At 46.5% G+C, this 23,541-nt stretch overlaps 1 protein-coding gene and 1 non-coding gene across 3 annotated transcripts in view; one reads left to right on the forward strand and one right to left on the reverse strand.

The window, feature by feature from the left end:
* Ppp1r16b (protein phosphatase 1 regulatory subunit 16B) overlaps positions 1 to 23,541 on the forward strand; it is a 94,365-nt gene that overhangs the window by 15,880 nt on the left and 54,944 nt on the right. For both annotated transcript variants that reach the window (XM_074074755.1, XM_074074754.1), the window contains exon 2: positions 11,827 to 12,171. In XM_074074755.1, the coding sequence (XP_073930856.1) occupies positions 11,922 to 12,171 (250 nt within the window). In that variant the 5' untranslated portion in view covers positions 11,827 to 11,921. The remainder of the gene's footprint in view (positions 1 to 11,826; positions 12,172 to 23,541) is intronic.
* Positions 1,655 to 1,787, reverse strand: LOC141423716 (small nucleolar RNA SNORA1). Its single transcript, XR_012448537.1, has one exon. It is a non-coding gene; the product is annotated as a small nucleolar RNA SNORA1 (small nucleolar RNA).

Raw genomic sequence — 23,541 nt, forward strand, 5'->3', positions numbered from 1 at the left:
TGGGTAAAAACTGCATTTGCCAACCCACCAAGCATTTTGAACCCTCCTGGTCTAGTCTACTGACAGTTTCGTCTCCCAGAGAGGAGAGAAGTGTAGTCAGTTGCTGTTATGAATCTGGTTTGGAAACTGCTGCAGTGAAGTGGAAATGAAAAACTGCTCATCAAAAAGGGAACACTGGTCACAGGGGGGTGAGCCCATAGAGACTTGGAAGGCACATTTTATGAAATTCAGAATGAGATACATTTATTTCCTGCCCATGATCTGAAAGCAAGGATGACTCCAACAATAAGGGAAAGTTATGACTTGAATCAGTTATTCTTACCCACTGTGCATTTTATTTTATTTCCCTTCTAGGGCTTCCCTTCTTGCTACCAGACTGTTACATGTCCCTGGCCCATCTCACCTGTCTGACTTCTTTCTTTCTTTTATTTTTAAGCAGGGGAAATATTAAATATACTTAGCGAATGGCACAGGCACTTGACTCATCAAACAGATGCCAGGCTAGTCAGAAGAGATGCCAACCACAAACTGCTGAACACAGCCCTACTTACAGATGCCTTAAGCTCTCTGAGCCTCAGTGTTCTCTTTGAAATGGGGACAATAGCTGTAATTTTGGAAGTGATGCAGTGATTCCTGTAGCTGTTACATACACTCAGATGTTTCTCAACACATCAAGAGGGTGCTTGTGCCATTATTACCTGACATTCTTTATCTCTGAGTTCATTGCATGAATGTGGTAAATAAGTTTGGAAATGCTTACCTTCAGTTGCATTAAGTGTGTGCTTTACTCTGTAACGATTTCAACAGGCATTTTTTTTCTATTATGAATTGATCTGTCTGGTTTCTTAATCAAAATGTCCTCTTAGCTCTCTGATTACTAATACTGTGGATTTTCCAAAATCTTCTATTGTACCTGGAAGATCTTTTAAAACAGTCATGGTTTTCTAGAGTTTCTCTTCCTTCATCTGCTATTATGTGCATGACCTTTGGATTAGATAGACCTGGGTTTGAATCACACATCTGCCACTTACTTACTGTGCCATTTACTGGAAGCAGCTCTCTGCTTTGCCCTCTCCCTTCCCCACTCATTCTTGCTTTCTTCCTCCAGGCAGGTCTTTCTCCTTCAAGTTCAATATCTGCTTCTGATTGTCCTTGCTTCCTTGGAATTGTTCTGGATGCCTCAGTGAACAGTCTATATGAAAAGCTTTTTAAAATTCCCATCCTGGCTACTTCCTGACTGACAAAGCATGCCAATGGCTGAGTAGCTTGCGAGGGATATTTTAGAGTTTCTGAAGTGGAGGGGGATCTTATTAGTGATTGGACAGAGTCCCCTTCCTTCCTTACTCTGGGGATGATGTGGAGCCCAAGATACTTATAATGGACAAGACAGTGGCCTCTGAATCTAGATGGAGAAGGGTGCCAGCTGGTGGCACCTCCATTCCCCTCCCTCTTCAGGAATGGACCCCATCCACTTCTCAACAATGTGCTACCTCCTGGCATTGGGGGAGGTGATGGGCAGCGGCAGGCACTGCTCTCTTTTGCTTGAGTTGCCTCAGAATGCTTCTTTCTAGAACCTGGACCTGGACTACCACCTTTGCAGTATGGAGCTTGGTTCTTGTTTTTTATTTTTTTTTTCCCTCTCTCTTTCCCCCCAAAATGTTACAGGACTCATTGTCACCACTGAAATGCATTTACTGTGATGGAAACATGATCTGTGTCTGAATTTAGCCACACTAACTAATTTAGGACACCAATCAACAGTGCTGATTCTCATTTGGAATGAGGCTTGGAGCTCGGTTCTTTATTCTACTCCCGAGAACGGGTTAACCTGAGATTTCTGGAGTCTTTCTTTCTTTCTTTTTTTTTTTTCGGTGCTGAAGATCAAACCCAGGGCCTTGTGCATGCTAGACAAGTGAAATACTTCTGAGCGCTTGGATTTTTAGTCAGGGCCTCACTATGTGGCCCAGGCTGGCCTCAAACTGATGATCTTCTGCCTTCTTCTCCCAACAGTTGGAATTATAGACATGCATCACCACTCCCAGCTTTGTTCTTGATTCTTGTCTACTACTGAGGCAATTGAGATTCTGTGTTGTCATTTGCATGATATCCAAAAATCTGAGTGGCCCTTCCTCTCTGTTTGATAACATTCTAGACATTTGTGATTAAGACTAAAGGATTTTAATCAATGAAGTAAAAGCAAATACTGAAATTCAACTTTAGGCAAGCATGATGTAGACCCTCGGTATGCACCTGGCCACTGCTCACTTCTGTAGCCATGGCAGACATTGTTAATTGAGCACAGCACTCCTTCCTCCTGTTGTCACACATGGCTTCATAATCCCTCTTTTCACAGTGCTCCAAGTGGCCACTGCCAGACTAAGAGTTGGCGCAAGAAAAGAAAGCTTGGTCAAGATCATGATGTTGAAAGAGGCATGAGAGAGCCAGCCTCATTGGCCTTAGCCAGTGTGAATGGCTGTCCCCTGCTTAATGAGTAAAATCCAGGAGGGTGATCTGTGTCCACAGGTGGCCCCCTTTGGAGAATGATCCTTTATACTGTGAAGGGAGTTTTTATCTCCCTGACAGGGAGGAGTGGACCACACCCCCAATCCCGGAGAAACCATGTTTGTAATTTGACTCTCACCTCTCACCCCATTACATAAGCTTCCTTGTAAGACTGGCTGTTTGGTTGAGCCCTGGGACTGGGACTGACAGGGTCATATGGAGTGCTTGTAGACATCTTGTCGGCTCTGTGTGTGTCTCCTCCTTCATCCCCTGCTGCTCGAATTACCTTTGTTCCTGTCCCCTGTGGCCTTCCCCATACTGGTATTCTGACCCACAAGTGTTGTTCTGCTCTGTTTGGGTTCAGGTTCATGGGGAAAGCTCAGCATGCAAGACCGGTGTGTTCACGGGCTTCTTGCACCTATTTGTGCTGTGGCTTCCTTGGAACAGAGCCTGAGAAAGTGGTCTCACCTTCCCAGGCAGAACCAACCCAAACATCAATCAACATCTGCTCGGAATGGTCCTTACTGGGTGTCCATCGCTGGGCGGTTTCCAAATGCCGGGCTGCAGACAAGCACGCTGGAGAGCTCACTCCCAGAAGGATGCTCGTCTGTCAGTGGTGCTCTGTGCCAGTCCTAACTGACAAGAGCCCTCTCACTCAGCAGCTGCTGCATGGCCATGGGGTCTCTGGTGGTGGGGACCCCAGCCTGGCTCTATGGTGGGTCTCTGTTGAATTGTCAGTGTTAGATAGTTTCTTGTCATGCCAGGTGGCTGGCCCTGCTTCTTCATCTTGCCTGTGAATGATCCTGACTCGGTCCCCTAGAGGCTTGGAGCAAAAGGTGATCCTTTCCCTGGGACTTTTGTGAAAGCAGGTCCCTTGCTCCCAACATCCCCAGCCAGTTCTGACAGAGGTCATCTTTACCCCCAGGTGGAACCTGGTTCTTCTCAAGCTCAAGGTGCCTGAGTAGTGTGATCACTCTTTGTTCTTGTGGAATTGTGGTTTTTGAACCCTCCCTCCTGAACGTGCCTGATCTCATCTGAATCCTCCCTCCCCTCTCCAGCCCATAAATGTAAAGTCCTGTCAGTGGGCTTCAGGGGGCAGTGACAAGTCAGGGCCAAACTCATGGCCACCATCCAGAGATCTGAATGGAGTACAAAGCCTGGAGGAGTGGAGTTAGGGAGCAGGCATAGGGACCTGAGTCCCACAACAGACTCAGAATCAGGAAGCCTGTCTATGATGACTATATCTAGAGCCTAAAAGGCTCACCCCAGCAGTAGTAGGACAACCAGCCCATGGAATCCCAGGAGAAGGGAATTGGGGGGGACAAGGGTAATTTCTAATTCAGATATTTAGAACACCAAGGGCCCCAGAAGTCTTTTTGCTCATGAGTAAAACATCTTAATGTTGAAGAAAAAAATGATGCTATTATCCAAAGATATGTTGTGGGAGGGTGGGGGGGTGTCCTTTAAGAGAGAAAGTAGGTCCCAAGTGAGCTGCAGGGAGGAGGAGAGCCAGGCTGTTTGTCTGCTTTTCCTTTTTGCCTTGTGCTCCGCAGCTCAGGAAACACGAGGAGAAGGCACTCGTGGCCTCCCTGTAGATGTCTGCCAAGACTGTGTAGAGAAGAATAGCTGAAGACCAGGGAAAAAAATCTTCACATTTTTCTTTTAGCAGTGTGAACTTTGAAATGCTTTCTGACTCATATTTTAAAATCTCTTCAATTTGAATTCACCTTCCTCCGTGTTGTCTTTCTCAAGCAGTAGGCTTGAGTCCAAAGATGTGTCAGCCTGATGCTCTCTGGAATTAAGGAGGCATGGTGACCTGGACTCCTAGCTCTCATCTCCATGGCAGGGCTGCTGTGAGAACCTGGTCTTGACCTTCCACCCTTCCTCAAGGCTGGGCTTCTCCCTGGGCCTGAAGAGCCAGAAAGAGCCATTGTAGGAGAGAAGGGGAAGTGAAGGCATCTGGTAATCTTGCTACAGGCCACAGTCCCTTCTAGGGTCCCTATTTCCTGTACCCCTGTTAAAAGCATCATTGCCACCTGTTGGGGTACTTGGGGTTGTAAGTAACAAAATTCAGTTCAACTGGCTTAGATAATAAAGGGTATTTGTTTGGCATGGATAGGTGAAGTTCCAAGGCTCTTTGGTAAAAGGACCCTGTCTCTTTCCTGTGACTCTTAATTATTGGCTTTATTCAAAGACTGGCTTCCTTCTAGCAGTAACAAGGCTTCATACTTCTGGTTCACATAGAATATGAAGAGAGAGCTTCTGATTGGGCCAACTCAGGACGTGTACCGACCCCTGAACCAATCACAGTGGCTGGGTTCAGGCCATTGCTTGCTTACAAGCTCTTTCCAATAACTGCCCAGTATGGAATGGTAACAGAGGAACTCTATTATCACCACCAAACCAGTGCCCAGCTTGTTTTCCCAAAGGCATCCTCATTTCCCAAACAACACTCCTGTAATAGCCTTTCCTTGGGGTGGGGGTTCTGTGTGCATCCTGCCTACCCCTGGCTCCCCACTGGGTCCTGGCAGCTTCTGTGCCCTTCCGATCAAGTGCCAGCTCTCTGGAGCTGCATCTCTGTGTCTCCAGATGCATACTGACTGCTTCTCCCTGGGGGTGCAGCAAGGGTGAGTGGGTGCATGAAGAGGAGTCAAGTTCTGAGTGTCAGACAACAGGATGTATCAAGGTCTGGGGAAGAAGTGAAGACACCTTAACAGCCTGTTCCTGCTTCTCCCAGGGCTTCTTCCCTGTTCCTGCTTTCTTCCCAGGGAAGTTTGCCTTGGCCTCAAACTTCCTGTTGACCACAATCAAGCTATTTTGGTTCATGGCCCAGATGTTGGAAAAATTAAGTACCCTACCCTATTTCCCCTGACCTCTGATACCTCTTTTCATATCACATACACTTCCTGGATGACCTTACCCACCTGCCCTCTGCAGACCCCTCCCATACCCACATTGCCAGCCTGGCCTCTCTGTTGACTTCTCTCACTTACTCAGTCTCTGCAGGATGGTCCATCTGTCTGGATATTCCCACAAGACACTGGGCTTAAAATGTCTACATTCAGCTGGCTTTCCTCCAAAAGTGGCCTTCTTTGGGGACCCCTTTTAAGTGATGACACCATTGTTCTCCTAGGGCCATGTAGGCTGTTTCCATTACTGTCTGTGGCTTTCTCTGGAAGTGTGGGCAAGGTACCCAGCTCTCCTGGGGAGCGGATGCAGTGTCCCAGCCAATTAAAGCCATGGATTCCTGGGCTGTCCCAGGACCTAGGTCAGTACGTCTTCAGGGCTGCCCAGCTGCTGTCACAGCACCAGGCAACTCTTTAATTAGACCGGGCAGGGTTTTCTCAGCCAGGGGAGGAGGAGGTGTGTGGGTCTATTGGGGGAAACTAGGTCACCTGAAAACCAGCAGCCAAGAGGGAGCTGTCCTGGAGCCCCAGCTCCAGGGAACCCAGGGGGCGAGGTGGGAGGGGCTGGCAGGGAGGGCGAAGTTGGAGAAAATATGCTCTGGCCCCTTTTACTGGCCCCTGGGAGACACCATCCTCACCTTTCTCCAGGGGGTTGGGCAACTGCCCTTAATTCCTTTGCCCAAAGCAGGGAGGGCAGGGAAGTGAGTGCCCTCTGTCTGCCTGGGGCCCTAGAAGGAGCACTGTGTTGGGAGCCAGGCCTGGGGTTAGCTGCTGCTCATTTGTATATCCTTGGACCATGTCTCCCACTCTCTTGTGACTCTGTTTTGTCAGAGCTAGACAGGGACTGTATCAGTCTTTACCCTGCTACCATGCTGTGTACCTAACCCTTAGCATAGTCCTGTTATATGGTAGGTGTCTGGTAAGTATTTGTCAAATGAAATGCTGACTTCATGAGTGCTTCTAGGACTGAGGATGTGACTCTAGAGCACTTGCCCAGCATGTGCAAAGCCTTTGGGTTCCATCCCAGCACCAAAACCCAAAGCAACCCCCAACCCCCCCCCCAAAAAAAAAAACCCATATGAGTGCTTTTCTGGTAAGATTGATGTCATGAGAATCAGTAGTAAGGCTGGGTTCCCCAAATGTCAGTTACTTGTATTTCTTTTTGTTTTGTTTTGTTTTGTGACAAGGTTTTGCTATGTACCCAGGCTGGCCTCAAACTTGCCACCCTCTTACCTTAGTCTCCTGAGTGCTGGGATTACACATGTGTGCTACTATGCCCAGATTTTTTGTTTGTTTGTTTGAGACAAGGTCTCACTATATAAGCCAGGCTGGCCTGGAACTCATGAGCCTCCTGCTTTAGTCATCTCAATGCTGTGATTACAGGCATGCGGCACGAAGCCTGGCAGTCACTTCTATTTCTTGCCACACTAAATGCCATAATTATTTAATTTTTCTTTACTACTAACACACTAGTTTTAGCCTGAAATAGATTTTTTTAAAGGAAATTTTCTTTCAGGACCATAAATAAACAGTAACTGTGAAAACAAATCCAGAAAAAACCAAAACAATGTCATTAGATTTTCTCCTAAGTACTGTTGCTGGCTAAAGGCTAGGAGCCTGAGGCAGCCTGTCTCTTTGTTTACAAGGAAGATTGCATAGTTAGGAAGATATTAAAGCCCTACTACACAAAACTGGTGCTTTCTTCTGCAGAAAATCTTGAAAGAAAGAAAAAAAAAAAAAGACAGAAAGCCAGACGGGTGGTACATGCCCGTAACCCCAGCCCTTGGGAGGTGGAGGCAGGAAGATAGTGAGTTCAAAGCTAGCCTGAGCTGCAATCCCCATGACCCCAAAAGTGGCAAGGTTACACTGCTTCATTCCCATACTTTTGATAACTTCCCTAGGGGCTTCTCTTTCCACACTTAGAGAAATACTTGACCAAGATGATGGGTGGGCAGGCGAGGTCTTTGCAAGGAGAAACTGGTGCTTTCACAGTGTGAGTGGCACCATTCTTCCCTTCACTCTTGGTTTGTTTTGGAGTCCTCCTGCCTAGCAAGTGATCAGTAGTATAATGAAGAAACAAGTATCTGTGTGCATAATCTTAGGGCTGAGAAATCTCACAGGATATGTGGGTCAGTCTGACACCAGTGGCAAATGTCCTTCACGGAGAGCAGGACAACTTGCTTCCTCGGGATACGGTCAGGGTCAGGAGAACCTTTGTTGAACTGTTTTTTTTGGGCAGCTCTGGAGGTCAAGCATCCAAGTCTGGGCTGCACACAGCTGCTTCCTGGTGCCTTGGTGCTGCCCTGCACTGGGAGCCTGGCACACTGTCTTACTCTCCCTGTGCAGATGGAGGCTGCTGTGTCATTCTGCTAAGACAGGGCTTCAAACTCAAATGACAGGAGCTAGCAAGTGGTGACAATCAGTGAGAGGTCAGGTGGGCATATTGGGGAGTGATGGGGACTGCGGTAAATTAGAGGGTATGTGCTCTATCTAATGGAGCAGCCCTTCCCTGCACCTGTTGGTGGCTGACCATATATTGAGATGTTCTAGGAAAAGCTGAAAACCCAGTGTGGTACATGAAATCTACAAGTTGTAAATGTCAGCAATGAATTAAGATACTGTTGAACATGGTGTGGACTAACACCAAACAAAGCAGGAAGCATGTTGTAGACTCCAGAGGGGTTCTACAAATTGTTTACTGCTCCTCTGAACTTCCTTGACCCCTCTGGTCTGGGCAGCCCTGTCCCCTCCAGGCTGTTTGTGTGCTGGTCTCCAGAGCTGCTTGCACTGGGGTCAGCCCCACTGCATGTGTTTGAACAACACCATACCCCTTCTCAGCATCTCTGTTTCTCTTACCTGGCAAGGTACCCATGTTTTTAGAATCAAATCAATTCTCCCCTACCCTGGAGAGCCTTCCCTGATATCCTGGGCAGATTGGCCCTTCCATTGTTTAGCTGTGTGATGTTTGGTAAATTACTTAATCTCTCTGTGGGTCCCTTTTCTTATCTGGAAGTCTGGCATGACATTAGCACCTACTTCATTAGCTTGCTGTGGATTTGCAGATAGACTGACAGAAGGGACCTTTCAGAAGGCAGGCTGGTTGCCATCCATCTCTGAATCATCTTGTCACAGGGCAGGTGTTCAGGGAATGTTTGCTCATTTGAGGAGGTGAGGCAAAAGACGCATGCAGTCCTCCACTTCTAGAGGGCTTTGCCATCACCATGATAATGCATGGCAGTGAAGTCAACTCTTGAATTCCTTACTTTAAAATAAGCAGCCAGAATATGTACCCAAATGGCTAAAATGCAAAGCCATGACAGCACAAAACGCTGGCTATGAAATGGATCACTCATGCATTGCTGAGGGAATGAAAACTGGTCAACCCCTCTGGAGAAGAGTTTGGTCATTTCTTTAAAAACTAACTGGGCAGCTGAGTATTCAGTTTAGGTGGCTTATGCCTGTAATCCTAGCTACTCAGGAGGCAGAGATCAGGAGGATTGCAGTTGGAAGCCAGCCTGGGCAAACAGTTGACGAAAAAATTATTAAAACAAAACAAAACAAAACACCAAACAACAACAAAAATCCCAACTAACTGGGCAATTACCAGACGACCCAATGATTGTGCTCCTGGACATTTGCCCTGCGAAATGAAAACTTACGTTCACACAAAAACCTGTCCATGAACATAACAGCCCCAACCTGGAAATGTTTTCAGTGACTGAATGGTTAGACAAATTGGGGGCACATCTGTACAATGGAATACTGCTCAGCACGAAGAGCAATGAATTATTGAGACAATTGGAATGAATCCCCAAAGAACTACCCTGAGTGATAAAAGCCAGTCCCAAAGGCTACCTGCTATCTGATTCTCTTTATATAATGTTTTTTTAAATGATAGGAGTCTAAAGATGGGGAACAGATTAGATGAGTGGTCACCAAAGACAGGGACAGGAGTGGGCTGGAGGAGGGTCTTAGAAGCAGGGTTGGGGGATTGTTATGACTGGTGCTTGTGGCGATGCATCTGTTTACATCCTGACTGTGGTGGCCATCCACTGATAAAAATCACATAAAATGAAACACTCAAAAAGAACTTGGAACACTAGGGAAATCTGAATGAGGTTGGTGTATTGCATCAATGTTGGAATCCTGGCTGTAACATTGCACAGTGGTTTTTGAGATGTCACCGTTGGGGTAAGCTGAGAAAAAGTACACTGGGATCTCTCTGTATTACTGTTATAACTGTGTGTGAATCTATGATGATCTCAAGCTAAAAAGTTAATTAGAAAGGATTGCAAGGCAATGAAAACAAAGCCAAACAAAAGGCAAGTAAGCTTGTTAGCTTGCTTCCTGTTATTGGTTTATTTATATTTGAGGTCAGACCCCTGGGACCTTCGCCATGTGAGCATTGACAAGCCAATTCTTACTCATCTTTTAGCCTCCAGAGGAACAATCAGACCCACCCTGAGCTCCTGAGGGTCCAGGCTGAAGCTGAATTCTGGTCTTTAGTCTGGACAGAGGGTTGGGGGAAGCAGAGGAAGCAGGAGATTAACAATGGCTTCCTGAAGGTCAAGGCTATCCTGACCCTCTGAGATAGCAGACATTTCCGCATTGCCCAGATGTAAACCTGTGCCCATCTTTCCCTGTGCCCTTCAATCTGAGCCAGCCTGGTCCAATGGGTCCCAGATAAGCTGTGTCTCCATCTCCTTTGCCCTTCTTCCTCCAAGCTCCTTTTTCTTTGTTATCAGGTGTATAACTTTTTTTTTTTTTTTTTTTGCCGGCTCTTGTTATTCCTGAATACCCTGTAAATTCTGGGAAGTGACAGAACATTTTGCAGGTGGAAATCAGGCTTTAGAGAGGGTCAAGTGATTGTCCCAAGGCCCCCTTTGCATCTGAGAACCGAGGGTCTGTGCTAACCCTCGGTTTCAGACTCTGACATTTGCTGACCTCGTGTTGCTGTAGACACGAGAACAAGAGGACAGCAACGGGTGTGCTTATTTTCCTCTTAAAGGTTGTCTAAGGAGGGAAACTTCAGAAGATTTTCTAGTTCAACAGTTGCTAAAAATTTTACTTAAGACCACTTTATCCCTTGAGAATCCTAAAGAGCTTTTGTGTGGATTTTTATTAATATTTATCATACTATAAATGAATACTGAGAAATTAAGCAGACTTAAAACAATAAGCCTACCATGTGTTACAAGAAAATATAACATTTTGGTGGACAGCATAACTATTTTCCAAAACAACAAAACAAAACATAGTAAGGAAGAGGCATTGTTATAAAATACTGCAAGTTTCTCTCTCTTTTGGCAGTACTGGGGTTTGAACTCAGGGCCTCATGCTTGCTGGGCAGGCACTCTACTGCTTGAGCCACTCTTACCAGCCAGCTCTCTTTTGGGTTGGGTATTTTTGAGATAGGGTTTTGATTTTTGCCTGGGCTGGCCTTGAACTGCAATCCTCCTGATCTCTGCCTCCTGAGTAGCTAGGATCACAGGCGCCAGCCAGTATGAATCTCTTCATATTAGGCTTCATAGGTGGATTCTCAGATTAATTTATACGTTTAATCTCTTGCAATATCACCTGTTATTATTATTATTTGTGGCAGCACTGGGGTTTGAACTCAGGGCCTCATGCTTGCTAGGCAGGCGCTCTACCAGCACAGTGTCACCTATCACGTGGTTTTGGGAGCGCTATGCTTGTCAGATGGGAGTGGAAAAGGTCAGACCATCTTAGTTTACTGATGCAAATAGTTTTTTGACCTTGTGGTTGTCTTGAAAGGGTCTCAGGGAATTCCCCCTGGGATCCCAGGCCTTACTTTGAGAACCACTGCAGGATTTGTCTTCTGCTTTCTTTCCTGTCCTGTCTGTCCTGTCTCCATAACAACCTGCATCCCATCATGAGCAGAAGAAAACAGGCTTATGCAGAAGTGTTGGATATTGTTGTTTCCAGGGACTTGGCTTCTGTTTGGATGAGCACATGGTCTCCTGATTTTCTGGGTTTTGCAGGGCCTCACCCCACGCTGTTCTGAGATTTGGGGCCCCCTCTGGTTCCAGTGCCCACACACCTAAGTCCTTAGAGCAAGGTGCCTTTATATAAGAAAGCCGGTGGCTAGAGAAGCAGACGACCTACAATATCACCGGAACTTTCTGGAACAACAGAAATGTTCTCTATCAATGCTATCCGGTGTGGCCGCCGTGACTGAGGAACTGCATAATTTTACTCTCATCTAAATTTAAGCGGCCACATTGCATAGCACAGCCAGACCTCTCTGGTTCTTCCAGGTCCCTTAAAGATAGGCACTTTTGGCTCAGGAGCAATGGAAAGGAGACCTCAAAAGGGCTATACACAGGGGCAGCAGGGTGACAATCGGAGGTGACTTTTCGAGCTGACCAGTGCCTCTGTGTCTCTCTCCCTGCCACAGGTCCCACCATGAGGCCCCGACCGCTTGGGAGCCCCCGCGCTCGCCCGCCCCGGGCGCACCGTGCTAGCCGTTGAGGGCGTGGGAGGCGCGGGGCCATGGCCAGCCACGTGGACCTGCTGACCGAGCTGCAGCTGCTGGAGAAGGTGCCCACGCTCGAGCGGCTGCGCGCCGCGCAGAAGCGCCGGGCGCAGCAGCTGAAGAAGTGGGCGCAGTACGAACAGGACCTGCAGCACCGCAAGCGCAAGCACGAGCGGAAGCGCAGCGCGGGTGGCCGTCGCAAGAAGGTGTCCTTCGAGGCCAGCGTGGCGCTGCTGGAGGCCTCGCTGCGGAATGACGCCGAGGAAGGTAGGCCCTCCACCCGGGTGCCCGGCTCTGCGCAGCATCGCCGCGGCCAGGACGTCTGCGGCGCCTCCCCAAGGTCAAGGGCGGGCAGCCGCACCCAGGCAGGACGAGGACGTCCCTGGGAACCGCTCTGCCTTTGTCTTCCACCCCGTGGTGGTGGTGGTTGTTGGAAAGAAGCAGTCCAGCCTCTGGCTAATGAGTATAATAGCTTCCCTTCCCTCTCACAAATATTTACTGATAACCTACTTCCTGCGCATCGATGTTCTACACAGCAGTGAACAGTTGCATCCCATTTCCCCTCCCCGAAATGCATACTCAGAGGATTTTTTTTTTTTGGTACTGAGGTTTGAACTCGGGACCTTGCACTTGGCTCTACCACTTGAGCCATACCTGCAGCTTTTTTGCTCTAGTTGTTTTTCAGCTAGGGTCTTACTTTTTCCCTGGGGCCAGCCTGCGTAGCTGGGTTACAGGAGTATGTCATCACATCTGGCTTGTTAACTTACCTCTTCCCCCAAGTCGGTCTTAAATTGTAGTCCTTCCTATCTCTGTTTCCTGAGTTGGGATTACAGATGTGAGCCACTGTGCCCAGTGGATCTTGCATTTCTTCTTCTTCTTCCTCCATCTCCCTACCCCCTCCTTCTCTTCTTCCTCTTCTTTTTTACTGAATTTAGGGTCTTGCACAGTTGATAGGCAGGTGCTCTATCACTTGAGCCACACCACCAACCCTTTTTGCTTTAGTAATTTTTGGAATAGGGTTTCAAGTTTATGCCGGGCAGCCTGAACAACCATCCTCCTACTTGTGCTTCCCCATGTAGCTAGGATGACAGACATGTGCGACTGTGCCCATCCATTGATTGAGATAGAGTCTCTGGAACTTTTTTGCCTGCTTGGCCTCTAACTGAGATCCTCTGCATTCTGCCTCTCAAGTAGGATTATAGGCCTGAGCCCAGCTGAATTTTGCATTTCTTAAGCCCTTCCTCAGGGCAGACTCCTTCTCCTGTCCTCTGTGTGATAGTCTGTCCTGGGCCCTGCCCACCTCTACTTTCTGGGTTGGGGACGGAACCAGGGCCTTACCCATGCTAGGCAAGTGCTCTCCATGAGCTGCTTCCCTAGCCCTGTTCTGGTTTCTTTAGCCTTCACTGCAATATACGTGGTGTTGGGGGTGGTTAAAGACTAAGATCCTCAAGTTAGACTCCCTGCCTTAAACTGGCTTTGGCAGGTCCCTGTGTGCCCTAGCCATAGACAAGTCCCTTCACTGCCTGTCCTTAGTGTCCAGCTCTGTAAAATGGAGATAACAGAATCCACCTGAAGGACTTGCTGTGCATGTTAAAGTAGGTAATACCTGTGAGGTTCTTGTGGACATGGTCCGCGCTAAGAGCTTGTTAACATGTTTTATTGTATTTTGCTATCCGTTATCACATTAAAGTTATAGTGTATATTATGATAAGATATCCAGAAACATAGAGAAATCACACGGTGTTGCCTGGGGCCTTTTCACTGGGTAAAGTGAGTAAACAAATTCACATAAGCATTTATGTTCATAGGATGTTTGCAGGTTGTATGGGCACTCGACGTGGTATCTGCTATTTCATGACATCACTGTGTGTCCTGTGATCCAGACCCGGTATAGTAATACTCACCCTACATACCACACCACACAGGGACCCTGTGACCCAGAGAGGTCCAGAGCCCTGACTGGGGCAGCAGAGCAGGATCAGAGCCCAGGCTGGGCCCCTGCTGTAAGGATGAATGGCGGGCCCGTGGTTTGACCCAGCCATCTTCTCTGAGCACATGTTAAGAGGTCATGCATGCTCACTGTCACCGAAGTTTGTGCTCTTACCCCTCTGGTCCATGCCTGGATGCTGTGGCTTCCTGCTGTCCCTGGAGAGGCAGAGCCAGCTTTCCTGCGTGCACTCAGCAGGCAGTTGGTGCTAACACAGTCAGTGGAAGGAATTACAACCTAAGAGGACATTGGGTTTTACAGGTTGAACATCTCAACCCTGGAAATCTGAAATGTTCCAAAATTTGAAACTTTCCGAGAGCCCATCTGATGTCACAAGTGGAAAATTCCACACCTGACCTCACATGATGGGTTGCAGTCACGATGTAGGTGCGCTAAAAATGCTGTGTAGGATTACCTTCAGTGGGGCATGGTGGCACACGCCAGTAATCCCAGTAGTTGGAGTCCGAAGCAGGAGGATCGTGAGTTCAAGGGCAGCCTGGGCTACATATGCAGACCTTGTTTCAAACAAACAAAAAATTATCTTCAGGCTGTTCGTAGCAAGTGTGTATGAGAGGTAAATGAACTTTGGTTTAGACTTCAGTCCCATCCCTGAGATAGCTCATCACACATACGGGCGTATTTCTGAAAAAAAAAAAAAAATCCCAAATCCAAACTTCTGATCCCACGATACTCAACCCGTATTTGCCTTGTCCTTCGGGTTCTAGGACCCTCTGAAAGCACCATTCCATTTTCCTCCTGGTAGCAGAGGGCTTAGGAAATGAGCAAAACTCATTCCCAGACCCACTCAGCTGGAGACAGCTCAGGCAAGATGTGATGGATCAGCCCCTGAGAGGGTGACGTCGCAGGCTTGGGGCATGGCCCTGAGGCTCCTTCCCGCGTGCAGTTTGCAGAGTGACGTGGCAGCTCCATCCCACTCAGGGGGCGACTCATCATAAGGTCTAATTTTTTGGTGGGGGTGGTGGTTCACAGCTCTGCTCTGCCCACTCGACAAAAGCCCTGGGCTTGGAGTTCAAGGACCAGTGCCTCCCAGCCCTGCCTGCGACCTTCAGTAGCTTGTTTCACCTCTCTGGGTCCAGTTTTTCAAATGTGCAAATTCGAGTCTTGGCCAGCCTGCAAGAGGGTGTGACAGGATTAGGACAGAGCCTGGAAGTGACAACTCTGTGAAGTTACCCTGGGCCCTGTATCAGAACGTTGGTATTTTTTAGAAAGACTTCAATATTTTTAACTTTTTTTTTTCTTTGGTGGCACTGGGGTTTGAACTCAGGGTCTCATACTTGCTAGGCAGGTGTTCTTACTGCTTGAGCCACCCCACCAGCCCTAAAAAGACTTCAATATTTTTAAGAACTCAAATACAAATAAACACATTCTTACAAAAGAAATCAAACAGTAGGTCTGGGTGTGGTGGTTCACTGCTGTAATCCCAGCTATGTGGGAGGCACAGAAGAAGGATCATGCTCCCAGCTGGCCTGGGGAAAAAATTCAAATCCTAGCTGAAAAATAAGTAAAGCAAAAGAGGACTGGGGTGTGGCTCATGTGGTAGAGCTCCTGCCTCAAAAGTGTGAGCCCTGAGTTCAAACCCTAGTATTGTTAAAAGAAAGAAAGATGTGTATAAAGTAAGAGTTTCCTCCCTTCCTTTCTCTTTCTTCCTTCTCTGACCACACTGCTTGCTAGTTTGATGTTTTTCCTTCCAGGAATTTTCCTCATTTACTTTATGTATTTGTGGACTTGCAGAAATATGGAGCTAGGTTGGGATTTTTTTCTTATGCTTTTACATAAATGACGACAAACTGGAACCCACGACATACTAGTCTGCAGTTTTCCTTTTTTCACCAAATAATATGTCTTAGAGATACTTGTTTTTTTGCCAGAACATCTATAGTGCAGTATATCTGCAATGTTCATTTTTAATGGCCGTGTAGTAGTCTATAGTGTAGTTTCACCAGAATTTTTGAATAGTTCCTTATTGATGACCAGGGAGGTTTTTCTGGCACTTTTGCTTTTGCCAACAGTGAACATTTTGTGCACACATGCAAATCTTTGTCTAGGACAGATGTGGGGAACATGGAACAGCTGAACTAAAGTTGGGTGAGGATAGTGCTTGACCCCATGGACTGGGCCCCTGGCTCTGGGGACAGTCAGGTAAAGGTGGAGGGCACAGTGTCTTGTTCTGTGGCATTCTGTGAGGGTGGGATGAGAGGTGCCCGTGGTGTCCCCAGGTGGCTGTGTTGGGGGATAGGACACTGGAGGCTGTTGTCAGTCAGCCCTGGGTCTTTCTGGGCTCCACTCAGCTTCCTGGCAGCCTGACAGCCCGTTGCTCCCAGCTGGCTGGGTACGGCCTCTGCTCGCTGGTGGAGCTAGTGCTGGGGAGGCTGCTGGGGCGTTAGCTGGCAGTGCCGTGGGAGCACGGGGTGGCAGCTCCCCGCTCCCTGAGCTCACAGCATCCTGTGAGTCAACCTTTCCCACCTGCCTGGGGAATGTGTGAGAAAGGCAGTGCTGAGGAACTCACCGAATTTCCTTCCCTGGCTGCATCGCCTTGGCCTCAGACCAGCCTGCTTGGGACCATCCTTCCATTTGCAGCCAGCCAGCTCCAGCTCCTGGTACCCTGAGATCTCTCCCCGCCTCACCTTTGCATGTGCTGTCCCCTGCAGGTCTGGCTCTGGCACGAGGGGGCCATCTGTGAGCTTTTCCTGCACCGAGCCCCATCACAGGTTAGAGCAGAAAGAAACCCACTTCAAGGCTGACATTTACTGGGGGGCCGGGTGGGGTTCCAGGCTAGGACTGCATTCTCACAATACACGGGGAAGGTGACTTGCCTTCCCGGTGCCTCAGTTTCTCCACTTGTTAATGATCATGCTAATAACACAGCTGCCTCATGAAGTCGTTGAGGGCTGAGCTGAGCTGGTGAATGTTCAGGGGGTGTGGTGAGAAGTAGATAAGTAGTGTACATTTTTCGGTATTATCTCTTATTCTACATTTATGTAATCTTCGTTATATATTCTGATTGTTATCATGTCATGTGTTACCTCCATTAATCCTCACAGCAACTCTCTAGAGTTAAATGGAGTCAAATCCTAGTTTTAAAAAAGTAACCTGGGGTTTAATTTACATACCCAAAGGTTTGCGCATTCTAAGTGTGGTTTTCAGCAAGCATGCAGAGTTTTGTCTCTGTCACCAGAGCCCAGTTTTAAAACATTTTCGTTGCCTCCATAAGAAGCCTCTTGCTGCCAGGTACCAGGGGCTCAGCCTGTAATCATAACTACTTGGGAGGCTGAGGTCAGGAGGATGGTGGTTTGAGACCAGCCCCGGGGGATGGAGGGGATAGTTAGAGAGACCCCATCTCCCAAATAACCAGAGCAAAATGGCCTGAGCTTCGGCTTAAGCAGTAGAGTGCCTGCTTTGCAAGTGTGAAGCCCCAAGTTCAAACCCAAGTTCCATCAGAGAAAAAAAAAAAGCCTCTTGCCCATTCCCAGGTCTCACACCTGGCCTCGGGCAACCACTAACTGTTGGTCTGCCCCTGTATATTTGCCTTCTGTGGACATCCCATTCACATGGCATATATGCGCTTTGGCGACTGGCTTCTTTCTTTTAGAGTAACATTTTGAAGCTTCATCAGAGTTGTGTTATGCATGAGTGCCTCCTTTTTCATTGCCTCATCGTACTTCATTGTATAGATAAACCATACTTGGTTGTTCCATTCACTAGATTGGATAGTTGCCATTTTGGGTTATGATACTGCTAAGGACATGTGTGCAAGTTGTTATGTGGACATTTGTTGTCATTTCTTTTCAGCAGTTACCTAGAAATGGAGTTGCTGGGTCATAGTGTACCTTCATGTTTAACTTTTTAAGAAACAGCTGAATGGTTTTCTAAGTTGGCTGAACCATGTTCTATACTCAAATCCCTTTTCACAGAGGAGAGACTGGAAACTTGGAGGGGCTAAGTCACTTGCTGAGGCCACGGGGTTTAAGTGTCAGACCCAGGAGTCGAGCCAGACCTTGCTTTACCGCAGGTGGTCCTGGCTTTCGGTTGCCCATAGAAAACAGAGCCTCTCACCTGTGGTTCTTGCCTGTGCTCATTTGGCTGTGTAGACCCTGGTGTGTCTGCTGGCCTCCTGCTCTTGTTTTGTGGTCCCCAGGTAAGCCTCTTCCCAGTCGTTACTTCTCAGGCCACGGTGGCCCCGCCATTTTCAAAATCACTAATGTCTGTTATTAGGGTTCCTCACACTGTGTAGGATTTTCTTTATGGAAACTTTGTTCACATTTAAAAAAAAAGTGTTGATAGTTTTCCATACTTTAAGGTAACTCATAAGTGTTATTCTCCTGGTGAAAGGTTTTCAAGCTTTTTCTTTCTAAAGGTGGGAACTTTTATCTATTGGGTACAGAAACCCAGTGTATAAAACCGACAAAAGAGCTCGAGGCCAGACTGGGCAACTTAGAGACCCTGTCATAAAAAAAGAAAAAAGAAGAAGGAAAAGGAAACAACCGCTGCTCTTTGATGGGGTAATTTGGTAATTTGAGAAAAGTTTAGTTTACAAAGGGTTTGGGGTGGTCCTCAACCTTTTTGGTCCCAGAGCTCCTTTCTTTTCTTAAAAATGGAGAACTCCTAAGAGATTTTGTGTAGCTGGGGTCTATCTCTTATCAACTGTTTACTGTTTTAGAAGTTAAAACCCAGCTGGGCATGGTGTAGAAGACCTTCTCAATCCCAGCATTCAGAAGGCTGAGGCAGGAGGATCACAAGTTTGAGGTCAGTCTGGGAGGCTAGCTTGAGCTATATTGAGAATCGGTCTCCAAAATAAATAAATAAATGAATAAATAAAGCTGAGGAAATAAACATTTATTCAGTCACTGAACCAGAACAAAAAGCTCATTATCTGTTATTCTAATGATTTGTTGTCCAACAGCAGCTCAGCCTTCAGCAGCTTAAAACAATAACCATTTACGCCACACAATTACCGGGGCTGGGGAGTGGTCCCTGGGAGGTTGTCCTAAGGATGGGCACCTCCATTCACCTGGGGCTGGAGGAGCCACTTCCAAAAATGGCGCCTTTACAGGGATCTTGCCAGGAGGTCTGTTTCTTGCCTTGTGAGCCTCTCTGTAGGGCTGCTTGAGTGTCCTCTCAGCATGGCAGGTGGCTATAGAATGAGTGATCCAAGAGGTAGCAGAAGTCACAGTCCCCTTATGTCCTGGCAAATCTCATACTGGCACTTCCACTGTATTCTGTTCAATAAGAGTGACTCACTTGGTCCAGGTCACACTCCTTGGGAGGTAGAGTTAAACCCCATCTCTTGAAGGAAGAAGAATTTGCCAACGTGTTTTAAAGCTAAGGCATGTAACATAAGTCTTTTTATGAAAAGACTTTTTTTTTTTATGAAAAGACTTTTTTTTTTATGAAAAGACATTTTTTATGAAAAAAATGATATTTTTCAAAACCAAAGAGATAGTGAAAAGAATACTTTGTGAATCTTTTTAAGGTCTGGCTTCATAGAAGACAGCTGGGTTCTCTTAAGTGTTCCTGCATTTAGTCCGTTATGATATGATATTTTAGATGAAGTAAATTAAGAAAACCGTACCTCGCACAGATGTGTAGTTGGAATGGGGGTGAATATTTTAATTGCTTTTTCAGAAAATTGTGGGTATTCCTTCTTAATACTACATTGAAACTCAACAGGTGGTAGTTTCTTAATTGGTTACAACTTAGGGTCTGAAACCACTTTGATTCTTTTTTTTTTTTGATGGTACTGGGGTTTGAACTCAGGACTCAGGACCTCATGCTTGCTACGCAGGCACTCTTCTACTTGAGCATTTCTGCCAGTCCTTTTTGTGTGTGTGTGTTGGGCGTTTTCGAGATAGGGTGTCTCAGACTATTTGCCTCAATTGGCCTCAAACCATTATCCTCCTGATCTGTCTCCCAAGATGCTAGGATAACAGATGCAAGCCACCAGCACCAGGCTACCATTTTGATTTTTTCTTTTCTTTGTCTGTTACATTAAAATTTGTTGACCCATCTTGAATGGCTTTTGACCTATCAGTACTTATTTAACGTCGGGTATTGGTCTGTTGGAAAATAATTATTCACTGAGTTCCAAATATTAACACGTTTCATTATATAATGTAAAAATTATAATTTCAACACCAAGCTCTTCAGAAAATTCTTTAGCCATTGGGAAATTATAAGCTAATGGTTGCTATGTAAGTCTTCTGAAATTCAAAATTTTGATTGGGGAAGCAGCTTAATGTTAGAGCACATGGTTAGCACGAGTAAGACCCTGGGTTTGATCCCCAGCAATAAAAATAAACAAAATTCAAATTCAAATTTTTGCTTAAAATTTCATATTGTATCTTTGGCAACAAATGCCGTCAGTTTTGAGAGGAATCCCTTGTTCACTCAGAGAAAATGTCTTTAGGTAGGAATGGTGTCTATGGGAGAAGAGACCAGCTTCACACAGAGCTCAAACAGTGGCCACAGATTGAGACAGTGGTCATGTTTCCTGTGTCTCTCATTTTGTCACACATAATATTAAAAGGAAATGTACTCATGGGTCAAGAGCTAATGAAATTATACATTTTATTGCCTCATCAAGCTTGCTTTTAAGGGAAACTGGTATTGATTTTTTTTTTAACTGCACATAAACAGAGAAGAACACTAGTGCAGCTGTAAGCCACTGGGCGATGCCTTTAAAGTGACAGTGGTTTCACCAGCCAGTTTTGGCACCATCCATGAGAATGTCAACACTGAAAAATACAAATAACTTTTAATATTATGACAATAGTTTTGGCCCCCTGAAAGTGTCTTGGGAACCACAGTGAAAACCACTGGTTTATGGGAACCAAGAAGGAAGGGTGCAGTGCCCTGGGCTAGCAAAAGTGGGGAGCTGCTGTTATCCTGGGGACCTGAAGTGGCCCAGGGAAGGTAAGCAGGCTGCACCCTATGGCAGGTGCAGGACTTCTGCACCTCCAGCCTCTTGCCAGTACTGCTATTACCAAACCCAATGGACAGCACAATGTGAAAGAGCAAGTGTTGGATGTGGTCCAAATGGGCCAGCCTCCCCAGGCAGAGACGCTGGATCTGGAGGTCCAACCATCCAGTTGTGTTCAGCTCTTTGGATCTGTGTGTGTGTACTTACCAAACTGCTCTCACTCTAATTCTCACTTGTCACTCCAACACTAGACATCTGCTATATGCTTTTCAGAACCTATGCAAAGTCATGGCATAAATAAGGTGGGAGTTGGGAGCCATGGTGTTGGGGACTGCCTCTCTGAGGAGGTGACTTGGGCTGAGCCTGACTGGAGGGGTCTGCAGGAATGTGGGAAGGGCCTGTGGTGGGAATGAGCGGGGTGAGGACAGAGACTGGATGAGAGGGGTGGGCAGTAAAGAGATGGGCTGGGCAAAAGCATACTGACCTGGGTGACTGGTATCATTTGATGAGGATGAAAGCCACCGGTGGGTTTGGGAAGGGAATTCTCTGATGAGATACAGATTTTAAATTAGATGACGATTGTCCTGGCTGCTGGGTGGTGGCTAGTCTGTATGAGTTTTTTCTCACGGGGCTTGAGTGGGGACAGTGAGGCCTCCCAGGAAGCTGTCACCGTCTCCAGGTAAGAAGCTGCAGTAGGAGCTGCAGCCACAGGAGGAAGAGCCCACAGATCCTGTGTCAGGTGACAAAGCAGAGGCTCCATGAGGATATCCGGGGTCTTGGCTTTGGCACCTACATGGATGATGCTTATGTTCTGAGACTGGGAAGATTAGGGTAAAGGGAGGTCAAGATTTGGAGAAAATCGGGGGTTCTGTAGGCTGGAACAAATTAATGTCCCCTACTGCCTTCCAAGTGGAGATCTGGAGGAAGCTGGTGAGCTGGGGGACCTGGAGCCCGGGACACACAAGGGTGGGTATTGCACTTTGGAGTCATCAGCCATCAAACACAAGTCTCCCAGTGTCAGGACTGTGTGAAACCAGCTGGGAAGCAAGGACAGATAGAGCACAGAGGGGCGCCAAGAGGAAGCACCGGGGCACCTCAGTAGGTCCACGTTAAGCCCAGAAGCAGGGAGAGAAGCAGATCAACATCCATCTTCCAGAGAGGCAGAAAGAATGTGAGGATCCTTGGTAGCATCTCAGAAGCCCAGGGGTGGAGGTGCTTGTAGAAGGAAGGGCTGTTGGCTGAGGCAAATGCTGTTGAAAGGTCAGTTGTCTTGTTTTTATGGAGTCTTTGGAAAAGAGATTTTTAATGATGACCCCATATAACCCTGACTGAATGCACATTTGTGCAACCACCCCCTTGTTGTATTTTGAGGTTCTTCCCATTGTCTTTTGCTAGTGTGAGTTGTGCTGTGGTGAGTCTTGCTCTGTAACAGTTTGGTTGCAGCTTTGATCCATCGTTTAGGAGAGATTCCTAGGGTTTTTTGGATGTGAGAATGTAAACACTTATCAGATTTCAATATAAGCCACTCAGCTGATCATCAGAAAGGCTGCATTGATGGTGTGTGGCAGGCCTGCCTGACCTCTGCCCATCACTTCCACACTGGACAGCATACGATATTAGAGAATAGTCTTATTTCCTTAATTTGCATTAATTGAGGTGTTTGAAGTTGAATAGCTATTTATAAACGTATTGGTCATTCATTTCTCTTTGTCCAAAATCATTTCTCTAAAATGTATATTTTGGATCCATTTGCTAGGATCTATTTTTTAGCTAGGATTACAGGTATGAGTGCTGGTGGCCACTTGCAGTTCAGTTTTGCTATCAGATCTATTGATACTTACTTTCCCTCCCTATTAGTTTGTTCTTTGCTTTTGGCCGTTTAAAGCAGGGATCAGAAAGCTTTGACTTAAAGGCCAGATCTTCCAACCATCTGTTTTTGTAAATAAAGTTTTATTGGAGCACAGCCACACCCACTCATTTACATATTGCTTGTGGCTGCTTTCACACTGTAATGACACAGTTGAGTTTGTGTTACAGGAACCATATGGACTGCCAAGATGAAAATATTTACTCTCTTGCCCTTCAGAGAAAAAACCCTGTCAACTCTTGCTCTACAGTGTTTCTCCATCTAACAGTTTGTTAACTTGTATTTTCTTCTAGATGTTTATGGCCTTATTTAAATGAGTTAAATATCTAATCCTTTGGGAATTCATTTTAGTATAAAGTGGTAAATGAAAAGCTGTCTGTATTTTGTTTCCAAGGAATTATCAATTATCCCAGTATCCTTTGCTGTGGTCTTCACACTTCACGGCCTCTTCTGTAAACAAGGGCAACTTGCCCGGGTGCTTATTCTGTTTCAGATCTGTTTCTGTGCCAGCCGCACACAAGTATAACCCTTTCTGTCACTTTCTTTCATGGCTTCCTTTAGACAGGAACAGATCTAAATGAAGGACGGGCCTTCCTTTGTGCTCTTCTTTTTTAAGATGTTCTTGGTGATTTTTCAGTCGTTCACATGTTTAGGACTGTTTGGTCAAGTTTTCTTTCAAAGTTTAAAGATGTTGTTTAGTATTATAAAAACAAATAAGTTAGTTGAAACCAAACCAACACCTTTGCCGTGGTGAGTTTTTCTCAGGAGGCAAATGACACGTGTCTGTTGGGAAAGTATTCTTCCACATTCTGTAAGACATCTTTTTTTTTTTCTTTTCTTTCTTTC

Source organism: Castor canadensis, chromosome 5 (genome assembly GCF_047511655.1).
Source record: "Castor canadensis chromosome 5, mCasCan1.hap1v2, whole genome shotgun sequence".
Classification (NCBI taxonomy): domain Eukaryota; kingdom Metazoa; phylum Chordata; class Mammalia; order Rodentia; family Castoridae; genus Castor; species Castor canadensis.